Below are 16,012 nucleotides of genomic sequence, written 5' to 3'. Positions count from 1 at the left end.
ATGTTTGATTTTGAACAAAAAATATATATTAAGGTCACCTTACTACCGGCTTGGCAGGGTTGCCAGATCTTTGAAACATACTACCTCACGAGGCTAACGACCCTGGTCCAAACAACATAATTTAACATTCATTTATAAAATAATCTTAATATTGACGGCGTTATAATAGAATTCTTCCACTCCTAACCCATGGATAAAACAAACCGCGAAATTCACTTTTTAACCCAATTCACGCGAAAGCAGCAGATTTGGCAACACCGACGCACTCTCCCCGTTCCAATATGGCGGACGACCTACGCGGCCCATAGAAACAGATGCTAATGCGGCATCTAGTTTTTATACCTATGTTGGAAACCATACTGCCTAGGTTCTACGCATGCGCACTATGACTGCATTGTTATTATGTCACAATACTAGTCTAGACCAACAGAGAGCAGCACCTCTAACCAAAACAATACATTTAACGCTATATTTCGATTTAACTAACGATAAAAAACCCTCCAGAATAAATAGATGTTTTTAATTTATATATGCATCTATAAAACACGCTTTTAATATTAGACAAATGTACATAGAAATAACACAGGGTGATCAGTCACTTTGAGAAACAACATATGCATATATGATATGCTTACATGTAGGTCCTGATATAACAACTGTTACATGCATTTACACTACAGGACATGACAATGAACATTCCATTTCCCAGTATGGACACATCAATGTGGTACATACTACTAAATAACGTTTAAGGGATATGAAATATGTATCACAGCCTTAATGAAAGAAAGCATTGGCTCAGGTTTTTCTGTGAATTTAACTGTTCACTTTAAGACCACACTCTAAAAATAAAGGTCCCACTGAATGTTTTAATTAAAATAATTTATGCAAATTCACCCTTTTCGGCCAGTAAACTAAAAAAAAGTGTAGGGAGGCAGAGTTTGTAACCATTATGGTTCATCCAAAATTGAAAATTCTGTCATCATTCACTCAGCCTCTTTTTATTTCAGCAGAAAAAAGTCATACAGGAGAGTAAATGATGAAAGAATTTTTATTTTGGGGTGATCTATCACTTTAAAGGAAAGTTTTAAATATGTGCTGAATAGTTTACATATGTATTAGTACCATATTGATAGTCATGGTTTTTAATATCACGGTTAAAGTGAATATCAGTATATTGGTGATATCCCTAGAGTACAGTATATGATGTACACACGCACGCACAAACTCTTATTTATCAAGATTCTCTGTGTCTTCAGAACACTGGATTTCTTCTTCAGTCCACACCGGCAGTGGTTCATCTTCACACTGAAATAAAGAGGACCAACAAAACGTATTAAACATGACTCTCGTTTTCAGAAAGACAAAACTACTGTGGTCTCGCACCTTTTTCTCTTCTTTCTCCTCGTCGGGGTCAGAGGTCACATGCTCCTCAGCACTATAGTATCCGTCACACTCAATAGCATCCAGCGAGAGAGATCCTTTAGTCCATCCTGGGAAAAAGGCAAAAAGAAGAAGAAATTTGAGGAAAAGACACTAACAAAAACATGAGAGTTAGAGTTTGTGAGACTTTGTATTTCTGAACAAGTAAAAACATATAAAAGAAGCATAAAGAACAGAAAAACCTGCTACTGAAACCTCACCGTGACAGACAGGAGACAAGACCAGTGACCAATTCCCAGACACAGAAAGTGAGCATGCGTTTATGTGTAAATAGGAATGTTTGAACATTTCTGGATTTAAAACAAGTTAATCTCTATTGCCACAGAAAAATATTATCAAAGATCATGCTTACAGTGATGCACATATAATGTCAATACAGCCTAACTTGTATTAAACCCAGTACATTCTTTTAAGGACTTGGTTGATAGTGTAGGCTAAACAAGTTAGCATCTTCTAGTAAGCATCAGATGAGACACACATACAATCTACAAGAACATGCCACACTAGTAGCGCCTCATAGAATTATGCGTGCATGTTCACATACGTGTGTACTCAGTATGTGTACTTCTCCTACGATTCTGAAACAGGCTTGATGTACTGAACCACCTGACTCCGCCCAAGTTAGGGTGTGACCCTGTTTCTGAGAGGAAGATAGCCAATCAGAATGCTTCTCGGTAGCCGCATGCTCTGAGGTGCGGTCTCATTTCAAAAATTCTTTAGATAAAAATGTCACACATCAATATTTAATGCCTCACATTCAGATCTTTGTTGGACTCATTACAAAACTTTAAAGGGTTTTAGCCAGAAAACTCAGAAAAATCAATTCCATCATCATAAACACACAATCATATTACTTTAAAACAAATAATCTTTTGTAAATGATTCCTTTCTTTTCTACTGTGTTTCTTCAGACAGCCTTGCATACGGTTCAGTTTGGTGTCTTAGAGATAATGAATCAGTGATTTTCAACATCACTCATTGTCTATTTTTGTTTTTATACATGTGGATAGCAGATATGAAGTACAAAAGAGCATCTTCGAGGCTTACCTAGAGGCGTAGGATCACTGCGGATATCCTGTCGCTTTGGTTTTGTCTCTGACCTGCATGAAGACCCTGTAAACCACCAAAGAAACGAAAAAAGTGGACAGTTCAGAAAAAACAGTCAATTCTCTCCTCATGTATCTATAAACTTGAAATCTTGCACCCCACGTTTGCACACAGTTAAAGAAAAACTGGACAGGGATATTCTGCTAAATATCTCCCAGACAGCTCAGACATGGTTTGTGTGGCGTGCTGGAGGGCAGATGAAGATGTTCGTTTAATTTTTGCTTGAACTTTGAGAGCCAGAAGAGATCTTTTATCTACATACCTTTTACTCTCTCTGTCGTTCTAGGTTGTGGAATGTTCTCAGGTTCTGTGCCTTTTTCCTCTTCTATCTTCTGTTTCTCCATTCCTCCACTTCTGACACTCATATGTTCACCTTTCACCAGTCTGAAGATGTGATATTTTGTATTTCATGCAGTGAAATAAGCTCAAGTTATCATACATCTGTATGTGTTATCATATGTATAAACATACCTGCTGGTTGAGCTGCTATCCGAGCTGTTCTGATCAGGAACCTTTTGCTGACGTGCTTCTGCATAACACAAACATAAATTAGATGTTTCTATGTGCTAATGCTGGATTGGTGTTTTGGTTGATCAATGTCTACTGGATAAATAACATATTGCACATGTCATTATTCCTAAATCATACCTTTGTAGGCCTCCAGCTGTCCTGTCAGAAGCTTCCGGATTTCTGTCACCCAGATGGTCTTGATGTCCTCAGATGCGGCCTATGGCACCACAAAGGCACATAAGAACCTTAAAATAATTGGGAACACGAAATCTCTGTGCACACATACACACATGCTTTGCTCACCTGTACCGTGTACACTTCATCCCTTGAACTGGACCAGATCTCAAACTTCTTGCTGTCCCCTTTAGCTTGTTCTGTTATTCCAATAGCGCTCATCTAACCCAGGATAAAACCAGATTTTTGTACTTTTTCTATGCACTTTTAAATTAGGCAATGCTTTGTGCACATTTTATAACAAAAATATTATTTTAGTATGATTGCACAGAATATTAACAATACATCCCTGACACTGACCTCTATGTTCAGAACTAATGTTACGAACACTCACGCTGAGCTCCTGTTTGAAGCTGTAGGAGGGGGCTTTCTCATAACCCTCTCCATTCTCTTCTCGTCTCTTACAGAAGATCAGAGCTTTCTCGTGCAGAAACAGGTGTCTTTGCATGGGCTTAAACCTTGCGAGCTCCATCACTTTCACGTGACCTCTCTTATGCTCCGCCCACACGCTGAATGACCCCTGCATCAGCAAGCGACCCAGGTCTGAATGGTTAGCCTGCATGGAAACACATATAAAGTTTAACCCTAGTTGAACTCTAGTTTATATTACACAGTATAAAAAAGACTGTGATTTTTATCAAAGTAATGGGGATGGGTCTGATTACCTCTCTGACTAACTATGGGTCTTTAAGGTATTTTTGGATGAACCATTCCTTTAATAATTAATTGGTTCAAAATATTATACAGTTGGGGAAAATAAGAGACCATTCCAAATTTTTATTGAATCAGCATTTCTAGATGTATTGTGGTCATTCCAGTCCTGTGTCTGTTGAATTTCTACAAAATCAAACCTCAGGAGTGACAAAAGTCATCCAACAGTAATGTGAAAGACGCATAAAAATGTGTAAAGAATTGACGTTATCACATATTATTTTTTTACTTTTTTCAAAAACATTACTGTTTATTGCCCAAAAGTTAATTTAAACTTATTTTCTTTGCAGTATTTCAGGTCTGAAAAAATACAGAGCATCTTTTCTGTAATTTAATCTGTTTCTCCAGTTTTTGTTTTCTGCAAATAGATTCAAAAATACATAATATTTTTGTGTGAAACTTGGGATGAATATTGTTAGTAGTTCACAGAATGAAACAAAAATTATAATTTAACCTAGACACACAAAACAAATAGTGAATTCGGAAAAACTGAAAATAATTATTTTTTTGTGGCTATATATTTAAGGTATATGTCCATTGAGATAAATGAGTTTCACCTCATATCCAGTGATAGCGATGAGATGCATTGAGTCATTTACAGCCTTCAGGATCCCCAGTAGGGAGGAAAGAGCCGACTGCAGCTCCACCGACCCCTCGCAGCCTTTGCTGTATTTAATCATCTCCTAAAACACAAATAACATGCTGTTATCAATTTCCTCTTTGACAAAGAATTATAATCACAAACTGTACCATAATGTACACATAGAATTAAAGAGGCCATATCCCACACAACATTCAACAGAAAAGAACACGATCACATAACCACACACACACACATTGTACCTTCAGCAGCAGCTGGTATTTAGTAATCCTCTGCACAGGTTTAAGTAAGTAGGAATCCAGCCCCAATTTGTGCTCGAGTTTCTTCTGACACTCCTAAGGGTGTATTACACATGTCACTTAGAATTCTCCACTACATACTTGTCATGCATACAGAAAACTGACAACCCATTAAATTGCACAAATAGTATCAGTAGTGTGGGAGCAATTTAAATACGTGCTGTGTGCATAGTACCTGGAAGAAGGCACAGTCAGAGCACTGCCTCCAGAGACTTTCAGAGCGAGGCTTATTGTGACAGTATTTCTCATATATCTGCAGCTCAGCCATCTGAAAAATCACATTGAGCAAACATTACACAAAATAAATCACATCAGGTCTTTAAAATAGTGTGTACTAGTTTGACTATATACTAATTGTTTAAACTCACCCAGTCCAGAAAGCATCGTCCCACAAGCTCAGGGCAGTCAGTGTACGTCTCCAGTTCAATGAGGAATATTCTAAGAGAGAGGGCAAGAGAAAGGATGAAAACACTAACTACATTCAGCCTTAACCGCATTAGTCTTTTAAAAGGGTCTTTTTCTTTAATATTCACTTTTAAGGCCAGTCAAGCTTTCTCACAAAACATGCTTATTCATGCTTCCACTCCACTCCACCGGATGGCGCTCACCTTTTGTGGAAATTATAAATCTCCTGCATGTTCCCAAATAACACATCTTTTTTGTTCTGTAGGGGTGAAGGGATGAGAGGAGCCATGGAGGGGTTGTCCATTTCAGCAGCATATCCCTACAGCACACACAAGCACATAATACATCTAACAAGGTGTATAATCAAAAACAAAATGTTACTTGCTCTTTAAAAAAGCTTCCTGCTCAGTCTATATGACTGATACAAAAGTTCAATATATGGCCCTTTAAATGACTTTCAGGAGACCTTCATAAATAAAATGATGTAATTTAGCTATGAACAAGCCGCTACATTCACTCACCTGCAAAACACACATAAGTTCTTCTACATACACCCGCTCTGTTTCCAGTAACTCATTCATAACATGTCTGTGAACAAACATACACAAACACACTTTATTTTATTGACTATACAATCGGTGGTTGACAGGCTTATAAGGTCTTTCCCCTATGACCTTTGACCATGAACAGACCTGCGGAGCACAGCGAGGGTCTCCTCCTCCTCAGATACAGAGGCGTTGTGACTGCTCCTGTCAACCTGATCACAGCTTAATTGAACACAGATGTTGTCAGGTTCTCTGTGAGCTGAAAAAAGGAAGGAAATAATGCCAAAAGAAACAAAGCACATGGTTTGAAGATCTACTAAAGACTAGCTTAGAAGAATTTCAGTGGGATAGAAAAAGCAGCAAAATGAGATGGATGGATGAATAGACCTGGAGATGAGAGTGACTCCGGTCGAGGGGCGACAGGCTGAACTGGGCGTGTTTGCTTGGCTGCTAGTTTCTTTAGACTAACCCTCCTCCTCTCAAACATCTCCTGTAGTGAGGCTTTTTTCTCGAAAAGGCGGTTTACCTGCTCCTGTAACACACACATGAGATCTATATAGAGTTTTCTAACCACATTTATGAATGCATGGACATGAAGAAATGATGCAATTGACCAAAAACCTATATTTAAAACAAATAAATATCTACAGTATGTTTAAGGATTTTGTACGTTTTTTCTTTACAAATTAAATAATCAAGACATTGAGGAAAGTGTATTTCTTGCTTTCATTTTGTATCCTCCTGGTGTTTAAGAATTTAAACTGAAGTGAGTTAAAATTACAAGTGAATTGGATATTTTATGCTATGAAGTCATATTTCCTCACCCTGAGCTCAGGGTTCAGAATGCTCTCATATTCCACCCAAACTGTGTTGATGTCCCATTCCTGCTTCTCATTGGCTGTCTCCAGGTAACTCTCCAGTTCTGACAGTGCCGACTCCGCCCCCTCCTGTGACTGGCACTTGTCAAGAGGCTGTGACGCTAGCATGTAAATCCCATCATCACACCATTTACCCATCTGAAAGAGCAAGAAAACAAAAAAGATGAAATAAAAGAGAAGCCCAGATAAAACAGAACCGATAGCATGGTTTGCATGTAGGCTATATATTTAAAATTGCCCGTTTTGAATGTACGTCTGACTGTGTGAAGGATTTGCATGTATAAAAATATCTGCATGATGTTAACTTCCAGATAAGAAATTTAAATAAAGTTATATTTGTGAGGTTTATAGGATGTCTAAAATTAAGGGAATATATAATTGCCGGAATCCAACTGTTAAATTAATTGTGTGTATGATAAAATAACTTTGCTAATAAATGTGCATGCATTTAGAATCACCATGTCCAGTCTATTGTGAAGCTCTATAGTTTGTGTTAACATGGTCCTCTTGTTATTGAGCTCTTGGGTGAGTTTATCTGCGATTCTTTGAAGTTCACAGCATTTCCCTGCAACACTGCCGTCAACGTTCTGACTGCTGTCAATCAAACCTTTGCCCTCAGCAACCAGGGACCTAACTCTGTCCAGCACTTCCTGTAGCGAAGAGAAGCGTGTCGTTAACAAGGTTTATTAAACATTTGCAAGCCAACAGGAACGATATATGCATGCACACACATATATGTCTGTATTATAAAGTGGGCGGAGACTCACACAAGTCATTTCTTCCTGATTGGCCAGATCTTCGAGGAGGTGTTCTGTTTGGGTGTGGCTTGTTCCAACATCTGAAAAAGCATTCAGTGTGTCTGTAGCCTGTTCAAATTCTAACCGCACCTACAATAAGACAGATCAAATAAAACGGTGTATAAATACTGTAAGTAAATTCGATTGTATTCCAATAAAAAGAAAATTAGATGAAAATGCAAAACCTGCTGAAAGTTGTGCTCAAACTGGCAGAGTTTCAAGTGCAGTTCCATCTTGTTTTGATGCTGAAACCAGAAGTCATCGAATGCTGTGGAGCTCTCATTTAACTGGGATAAAAGCCTGAGCGATAAAGAGAATAAGAGCCGTTATATAAAATCTCAATTTACAAAATCTATAACAATGTAGCAGGGTGTTGATGCCTTTTTTTCAAAAGCTTTTAAGCACATCTGAATTCATTTTCCAGACTGTAAAAATAGATTTTTAATTTCATTCTGTTTTGTTTGGATATTGAGGATGACTAGATAATCTATATGTATTTTTATAGACAGTTTTAAAGTAACAATATTACTGCGCATGCATGCTTCTGTAGCTCAATTGTAACTTCCGGTACACATCCGCAAGTAATGTCCCTGCAAATTATTTCTGATAACAAGCAAAAGAAATAACAAGTTAATTACATCAGCTAGCAAGTTAAAAGTACGTCTAGCCAGTATTATTTTGGGTTACCAGTGGAACCGTAAGGCTTAACTTAAATGTGACAAATTTACACCAATTCAACAAATTGTTTATTTATAAAAATTATCCACAATAAAATTCAACAATTTGTTTATTTTTTACAACTATTTAACAATAAAATATTAATAATAATTCATATGAATGTAAATAAAATATAAATAGTGTTATTATTAGCCACTAGCAAAACCAATAAACAGACAAAGACCGGAAGTTAACTTTTGGCCAGGCGCTTGTGTCCGATGAAACCGTCTATACTCAGATGTGAATTCTTCTTGAGAAAGTTCCGGAAACTCTACAGACCTGTGAACTATAGCGAGGTTCTCCAGCTGATCGGGGTTTAGACTACTATCGGGATCTCTACGTACAGGTTCTCTAATGTTCTCCAGAAGTCTCCGTCCCTGGCTGAGAACTCTTGCCATCTCTTCCTAAAGAACAATGAAGATTTTTTAATCACCAAGATTATTATTCTGTAAACTAAATTAAGATGATGCATACAGAAAGTTTTGAGAAATGTTTGATGAATACTTTCAGACTCTCTTTCCTGCTGGTGTGTGTGTTCAGCAGATTGTTGGCTGTTTGGAGGTTTTCAGGAAGTTCTGTTTCTGCTAGTTCCCTTCCAAACACTTGCAGTCTGTGAGCCATCCTCTTCACTATTGCAGCAAAGCTTTCGAGATCCTACAGGCACAAAGAAACCACAAATATACATGATGCATATTTTTACTGTGTCATTTTATGTATATTGTGTGATTTTTTACTGTAGAGGTATTTTATAGCAGTGTGTCTCGGGTGTCTGTGTTAAGGGAATCGTTCTCCTCAAACTAATATGACTAACCTCCAGATTCTTGGAAGCCGGTATGATACAATAATAATGATTTAAAGGGGAATGTCCATTGTTCTCATTGTCTGTGAATGTCAATTGTCCATACAGTTAAAATAAATGGTCAAGGCTAAATTTCAAGCAAAGACTTCTCGCAAATCTATGACTACCAAAGAATAGTAGAATAAATCACAGAAATCATATGCACTACTGTTATGTTGCTATTGTACCTATATTGAAGCCTGGAAACCTCTGATCCCCATTAACATTTGTTGTTTGAAGTGTGAGTAACAGGGTGAGACATTTTTGGCTGAACTTTTACTTTAAGATGTGTGTTTTGTTCTTACGGTGCGATTTGAGATCCATGTCTTGTGACAGTAGTATTGAGAGCCATCCAATTCTTGTGTCAGCTGACTCCGCTCAATATAAGAGTGCAGATCAGCCACTGAGCTCAGCATGATAACCTTCAACACACATACACACACATGTATAATGTGACACACAGGTGTGCACTGTATACACACAACAACAACTGCTTAGACTACTTACCGGCACCTTAAAGTCATCTCTTTGTAGATTGAAGAACACATCAGACAGTGTGCGCTGCAGTATAGCACAGGGTTTCAGCACCAGAACAAGCTGAAGATTACCAGGAAACCAGCCCTACACACAAACAAAATGTAGCTTTTATTTCTAAAACTATGGACATTGTTATATAAAGGTGTATTTTGTGGTGTATTAAAAATTACATACAAAATTCAAGCCAGACAAGAACATTAAAAAAACATTTTAACATTCAAACTTTTTTGTGTGAAACATAAAATCTGCTATATGGAACGACTGTTAAAGTCTGACAAGAAAAGGACATGCAACAAAGTCAGAAGGACTTACTGAGATCCGCAATAATGTTCCCTTTAAACAAGTCCATCGATCCCTGCGTCTGTCGATCACTACAATAAAGCCAACTCCTGCTGCACTCAAACTGATGAGGACGCATGCACATGTTACTGCTGTCAACATGTATGATTTGTATAACAGTCATAAGCATGCATGTGTGTTTTTACCTTGGAACACTTGTCAGGTAGGTGAGAACATTACGAAAGTCTTGTTCTTCAATTTCACAAAATGATGGGAATTCTGGGAAGATTATAATAGGGCTACCATCCTGTCCTCTTCCTCCTCAAGTGCAGAAAAAGAAATATGGAGAATTAAAGTTCTGTTTCATGTGCAGTAAACCTCACCAATGGTGTGCTTTGTCTTGTGTTGGGATGCATCAGAAATCTTAAACAGGCAGCCAATAAAAATCTGCTCACACCGCTTTATCTCTATATGATGTGCTATTGCTACTGAACAACAAATGTTGTAGGGCACTATGAAAGCCTCAAAACAATATGATTTATATTTTACTTCCAGTCTCAATAACATTCAGTATATTGGTGAATTGATTACGATTTACTTCTTGTGTGGTTTAACAAGCATCCCAATGGTTACCAGTCCTAAATGTATAGAGATACTTGACAAGGCAAACACCACAAATACATAAATAAGTTAGTTATATAAATGTTATTTTCAGCATTCCCTCCAGGAAATAAACTCTGCTCATAACAATGTTATATATCTAGACTCAGAAACGTCACTGAGACTCTGTGTGCACCTACTCCTACAAATCAGGAGGGAGATACGTGGTGACATTTGGGTGGTTAGAGAGAAATGATGGAATGAGAACGACAGAGAGAAAGCCACTGGCTAAAGCTCATGTGACAAAAATATAAATTTGGCAAGTCATGCCTTCTTCTCCCTGTCTCCATGACAACAGGACAGAGATTGCCAGATCATCGTTTACTCTGGTCTGTTTAGTTTAACGGTTGCACACCTGTTTGCCAAAACAACGCACATTTTATAATGTTTGCTTGTACATGCATGAACAAATCGGCAGACAGGAGCAGAAATTGATGGGAAGTAAATTTTGACTAACAAATCTACACACTCTCCTTCACATATACTGGTGTTACAATCTGTTATATATTCAAATAGACCCTTTGATGAGTGAAATGATAAGCATGTTTTTTACTGACAAACTTTTGTATCTTTCTCAGTGTTCATCAGAACAAATATACTTATACAGATTTGCTACAACACAAGGGTAAGTTAATTATATTTTTTCTTTTAGTTTATTACAAAATCTCTGACCAGAGAATCAAGAGGAATCCAAGAAGGAGAAAGAATTTCTCTCCATTGCTGTCTAGGAGAATTTTTTTCTTTTTGTAATTTGGCCCTTATGAAAAATAAAAAGTTACCTGAAAGGTAAGCAAACTGTTTCTTGAGCTCGGTGATGATGTCAGCAGCGAAGAGAGGGCTGGACTCAATCTGCATGATCTCATCTGTAACAAACACACACAGACACACTAAGATTTTGTCCACACACGCGTCCAAGTTCTGTTGTAAGTACTAAGAGCACAATATCACTCTTCCATCAGAACCGTCATACAATATCACTCTTTATATGTCACGTCATACATTTAAACATTTCTCTGCAAAACATTAACAAATATGGAAAGCACCTTGTCTTTCTTGCCTTTATAGTATCATAAGGTGAAATAAACCACATGTGATTTAGTGGTCCAGAGTCTGCTCTTACTAATATATTACTACATGTCCTCAGTGTATTGTGTCTTTGGCTGGTGTACATTACCAAAAGTGCAGGTGAACCTTGCCTAAAGCAATTCACAAGCTCTGGTCAATAGAGGATCAGAACTATTACTAGGTGATTTCCTAGTACTGAAGTCTCAACGAAAACCACAACACCTTCACCCCAGGATATGGAACACAGACAAATAAGATCTTTGATACATATTTGCTCAAAAACAAGTGCCTAAAATGACAAGCGTATATGGGCTGGTTTGTGATGGGGAATGATAGCATAGAGGCCTTCTTAAACACCAGACAACCAGCAATCCATACATGATATGCTGGTAACTTAAAAAGACTGAGCGAGGAAAAGGACATTTTTCCTTAAAAATTACTTATCTCTTTGCATTTCAAACCTGTATTTCTTTACTTTATCTGCAAATCACGATAGAAGATATTTTGAAGAGTGTCCGGAACCCCCTTGACTGTGATAACATCGACAATGTATTCCTTGTTGTATCTCTATATTGTATTTCTCAAAATCTTCTTTTGTGTTCCAGGTTTGAAGACATATTTTTATATTTTTGGATAAACAATTACTTTATGATGCAGGACAATTCGTATTGTAATCCATAACACAAATGGCTCAAAAGTAGGGGTGCATAACGATTAGTCGTGACTCGTGACTTATCATTTGCAAAATTAAAGTTTTTGTTTACACAATATTCAGTACGTGCATTTACTTTTTATAATTATTTATATATAAAACACACACATGCATGTATATATGTTTTAGAAATATTTACATGTGTATATTTATTTCTACATTTACATACAATTTATATTATATAAATATTTAATATATTTTTAAAAAAATCTTAAAATGAAACATGCATCCGTATGTATTTCTATTTAAATAGTAGCTTACATGCAAATATATTATGCAAACAAAACTGTTTCTTTTGCAAATGATTAGTCGTAACTTATCATAATGCACCCCTACTTAAAAGTATCTTTTGGATATCCTTTAAGTATAACGTTTGACATAAAATGTACCATGTTGAATGTTTTTAACTGCAGAAACACAAATTTTGGCTAAAAACTTGTGCCACTTGTCTTAAAAGCGACATTTCAAACAAAACCACAGAAGAGACATGAAAAGGGCTAAAATACATTCACTGCTCACTTTTGTTCTTTAAAAATAGGAGTGTTTTGTCCCACTGGAGTCAGGTTCTCCCCCTTAGGATGTTCACACACTGAGCAGAAAGACACATTTCAAATGACTTTAACGCCATCTAAAAGATGGATCACTCCACCACCTGCAACAGCCCATCACTTCACAATGTCACATATTACCAAAGGGCTACTGGACTAAACAACAGAATTTACAAATAAAATGAAAATAAAATGACAGACAATACAAGTAAAGACAGAGGATGTTTTGACAGAGAGACGAAATCCCCATCATCACTTACTGTGTAACCAGTGGCAACAGCGGGTTAAGTTGTAATATTTTTCAACTTCTGCTAAAGGAATACACACAGTTCTCCTTCTGTTCTGTACATCCATGCCTCTGGAGTTCACTGATTCTGTTGCTCGTCCGCATGAACTCTCTGGTTGTGTTGTAACCTTAAGCAGCAACTTCAGAATGAGCTACCTGACACAGGTGCAACAATGAATGACTTCCTCTCTCTCTCTCTCTCTCTCTCTCTTCCCTTATTTCCACCCCTCACCCAGACTTCCTGGACCCATCACACACATACACTCCCACATGCACAGGTTCTCTGCATCACCTATAATTTTCATAAATGTTAACCATGATGGATCACTGACTGTAAAGAACCAGCTTCCTTCTTTACAGTCCTTTGTTTTGTTGCTCTCGTTGTGTCTGCATCTGGATAAGCACAATCACCCCAAAATGAGTTTAGCAGCCCCTCACAGTGAGCCCCTTCCCCCCTCACATGAATGAATGAAACCCTGTGTGTTTGAATGCAATCTGATCTTGCCGAGACAGATAAGATTGAATTCAGACACCAAACATCTCAGAAGGTATTTAAACTAACAGATAACTTTTAAAGCAGAACTCTCTAGCTACCTTTTCACATACACAAATAAAAGCACTTCTACATGTTTGCTTAGGTTTTTCTGTAGGCAACACTGAAGAAAGCACTCTGTTGTAAACTAAACTGTTGTCTTAGTGAGGAAAAGTTTAAAGTTTAGAATGAATCACCATCCAACATAAGATATACTGATGTAAAAGACTGTACCACATTTAGAGAGAAGGAGCCACATCTTAATACCAAAAACGTAGCAATACTGACAAAATCTAAATTATTTGGTTGGAAAAAATATGACTGGTGAGCTCCAGAAAGCTATGAAAAGCTAAATTTAGTTGCTTTTAACACACAAGATTATTGGCAACATTCTCAGGCTGGAAAAATATAAATTCTAGTTTTGGACACACTCATGGAGCACACGCCATCTACAACACATCTTGCAAAAAGTAGGCAATAAAAACATTCTGATATTCACATCTGGTTTTCTACTTGAATAAATAATGCCAACAATGTGGTTGTAATAATAAAAAATAAGGTCTTTTGAAAATTTTTATTTTAATAGCATAATGGTCACTCACTCTGTCCTTGTGTCAATGGGACCAAAGGAAGTCCACAGTCACTGCCTTGTTTGAATCGTCCTTTTCTGAGTCTCCTCAGCATACTTTTGTCCCTCATCAATACTGACTTATACCTGACTGCTGCAATACACTTCGTAAAACGATCATATTGTTCCTTTATGCTTAATGATACTAAATGGTAAACGCAAAGTTTGTAAACCACACTTATAATTTAAAAATATTAAATTGAATAGGAAGTAGTCTACCACTGCCCTTGTACCAACTACTGAAGTAAGGAGTTCTGCTATTACAGAAAACTTTTACAGTATCTGTTTTAGCACTTAGTAGTGAGATCTGCCAAACACACACACGTTGGTCAAGTCACCTCAAGCAGGAATCTCACAGGAAGTCTCTCACAGCCTTTAGGTTTCTGAATACAAGAAATACAGAAATCTTTTATTACATTTATTAAGATACAGAAACGCTTTTGCATGTCTGTGAAATACACAGCATGAACTGAAATATGTATTTCACGTGATGTTTCATAGTAGCCCATTTTAGGAGTATGAAGCAAAGGGAAACAGACCCTGCATGAGGTGATCATATATAAACAAATTTTGTATTCTTACTTTTTCTCTTTTCCTCGGTACAGTGTGTCAGTTTAATTGCCATATTTTTGTGTGTGTTATGATGACAAGAAACTAAATTCAGGGTTTACAATGGCTTACAGAAGCTATCCACAAACAATAAACATAAAACAAAACAATATAAACAAAACTATAACGAAAAATCTGTTATTTCTATATATCAACACTTCTCCTAATAACAAATAAAAATGACAATGCATACAATGCATTTATAGCTGTGTTTCACAAAACATTTGCGTGCCACAAAACTCTAAATGGCTTCTTCTGATCGGTGTACTTTAAAATGAAGAAAATTGTTTGCCACACATAACAAAAATGACAATGATGATGCATGTGTTCAATAGAAAAATAATTCTTATGATTAACAGCAGTCATTACATTTAAACAGTGGCGGCCTATCTTTGAAAATTATACACAGACACATACAATCATATTCCTTACCAATGCTGTGAGCGACATTGCTCAGTCTGCGTTGTAGCTCATGCACAACCACCTTCTCTGTCTGCATCCATATCATCGCCATTCTCACAAGGATAGAGGACAGGAGGACTGGACCTCATGAGAGAGAGAAGAATATCTTCCTCTGTCCTTTAGTGATGGACAATTCAGCATCAGCACCACACAAACGGGGGATGGGCTCTCAGAGGACACCTACAGTCAGACAGTCTAAGAATATACCAAGCTGCCCTCACACGCATGTGCACATGGCTGGCACAGTGTGATGTCAAACTAGGACTCTGGCGCCACCACAAGGGTTGTTTCTACAATTACAGCATATCCCTGTGCATCCAGAGTGCAAGAAGGAAATAATACAAGTACGGTTAATAAATGTGCTTATACTTGCTGTCAAATTACTAAACAATGGTATAGAATACAGGATGAAGACATATTTGCTGTGGCCTACCTTTATGAGACATGCTGTGTAGGGCACATCAAGGTCATCTGGGCTGAGGTGGAAGTGCATGTGTGCTGCGCTCCTGACCTATAACTTGAACCATGAGATTAACATGTCAATACATCTGAATGTTAAATTGAACTTTGGCAAAGACCGTTCAGCATTGTATGTTTTAAAATAACGAA

At 37.2% G+C, this 16,012-nt stretch overlaps 1 protein-coding gene across 5 annotated transcripts; it reads right to left on the bottom strand.

The window, feature by feature from the left end:
* Nucleotides 1-506: 506 nt before the first annotated feature.
* On the bottom strand, nucleotides 507-15,921 carry mcf2lb (mcf.2 cell line derived transforming sequence-like b). Of its 5 annotated transcripts, none has more exons than XM_056755594.1 (31): nucleotides 15,837-15,921; nucleotides 15,374-15,712; nucleotides 14,307-14,715; nucleotides 11,341-11,424; nucleotides 10,108-10,222; nucleotides 9,935-10,025; nucleotides 9,593-9,706; nucleotides 9,391-9,507; nucleotides 8,752-8,901; nucleotides 8,527-8,651; nucleotides 7,716-7,830; nucleotides 7,501-7,620; nucleotides 7,192-7,383; nucleotides 6,680-6,871; nucleotides 6,243-6,387; nucleotides 6,003-6,114; nucleotides 5,832-5,898; nucleotides 5,514-5,629; nucleotides 5,274-5,343; nucleotides 5,081-5,173; nucleotides 4,849-4,941; nucleotides 4,563-4,688; nucleotides 3,629-3,850; nucleotides 3,364-3,456; nucleotides 3,199-3,277; nucleotides 3,022-3,079; nucleotides 2,813-2,934; nucleotides 2,491-2,556; nucleotides 1,988-2,083; nucleotides 1,387-1,493; nucleotides 507-1,308 (listed from the first exon to the last, which is right to left on the bottom strand). In XM_056755594.1, exons 3-31 carry the CDS (start codon nucleotides 14,401-14,403, stop codon nucleotides 1,231-1,233), a joined length of 3,255 nt encoding a protein of 1,084 aa, XP_056611572.1. In that variant the 5' UTR covers nucleotides 14,404-14,715; nucleotides 15,374-15,712; nucleotides 15,837-15,921; the 3' UTR covers nucleotides 507-1,230. The 5 variants fall into 5 exon arrangements, with proteins under 5 accessions (XP_056611572.1, XP_056611573.1, XP_056611577.1 ...); XM_056755595.1 differs by having other exon boundaries at nucleotides 10,108-10,219; XM_056755599.1 differs by lacking the exon at nucleotides 1,988-2,083.
* Between the last annotated feature and the right edge of the window lie 91 nt (nucleotides 15,922-16,012).

The sequence above is a fragment of the Triplophysa dalaica genome, chromosome 8, assembly GCF_015846415.1.
Source record: "Triplophysa dalaica isolate WHDGS20190420 chromosome 8, ASM1584641v1, whole genome shotgun sequence".
Classification (NCBI taxonomy): Eukaryota; Metazoa; Chordata; class Actinopteri; order Cypriniformes; family Nemacheilidae; genus Triplophysa; species Triplophysa dalaica.
The sequence above is the reverse complement of the archived record's forward strand: the minus strand, read 5'-3'. Positions and strand labels throughout refer to the sequence as shown.

What these genes read in the sequence shown, in the direction of transcription:
- mcf2lb (XM_056755594.1), bottom strand. Translation starts at nt 14,403, where the DNA reads ATGAGGGACAAAAGTATGCTGAGGAGACTCAGAAAAGGACGATTCAAA. An exon ending in AACTTATGTGTGTTTTGCAG is followed by an intron (nt 5,630 to 5,831) that starts GTGAGTGAATGT and finishes TGTGTGCTGTAG; the next exon opens with GGATATGCTGCTGAAATGGA. An exon ending in TCGCTATCACTGGATATGAG is followed by an intron (nt 3,851 to 4,562) that starts GTGAAACTCATT and finishes GTTTCCATGCAG; the next exon opens with GCTAACCATTCAGACCTGGG.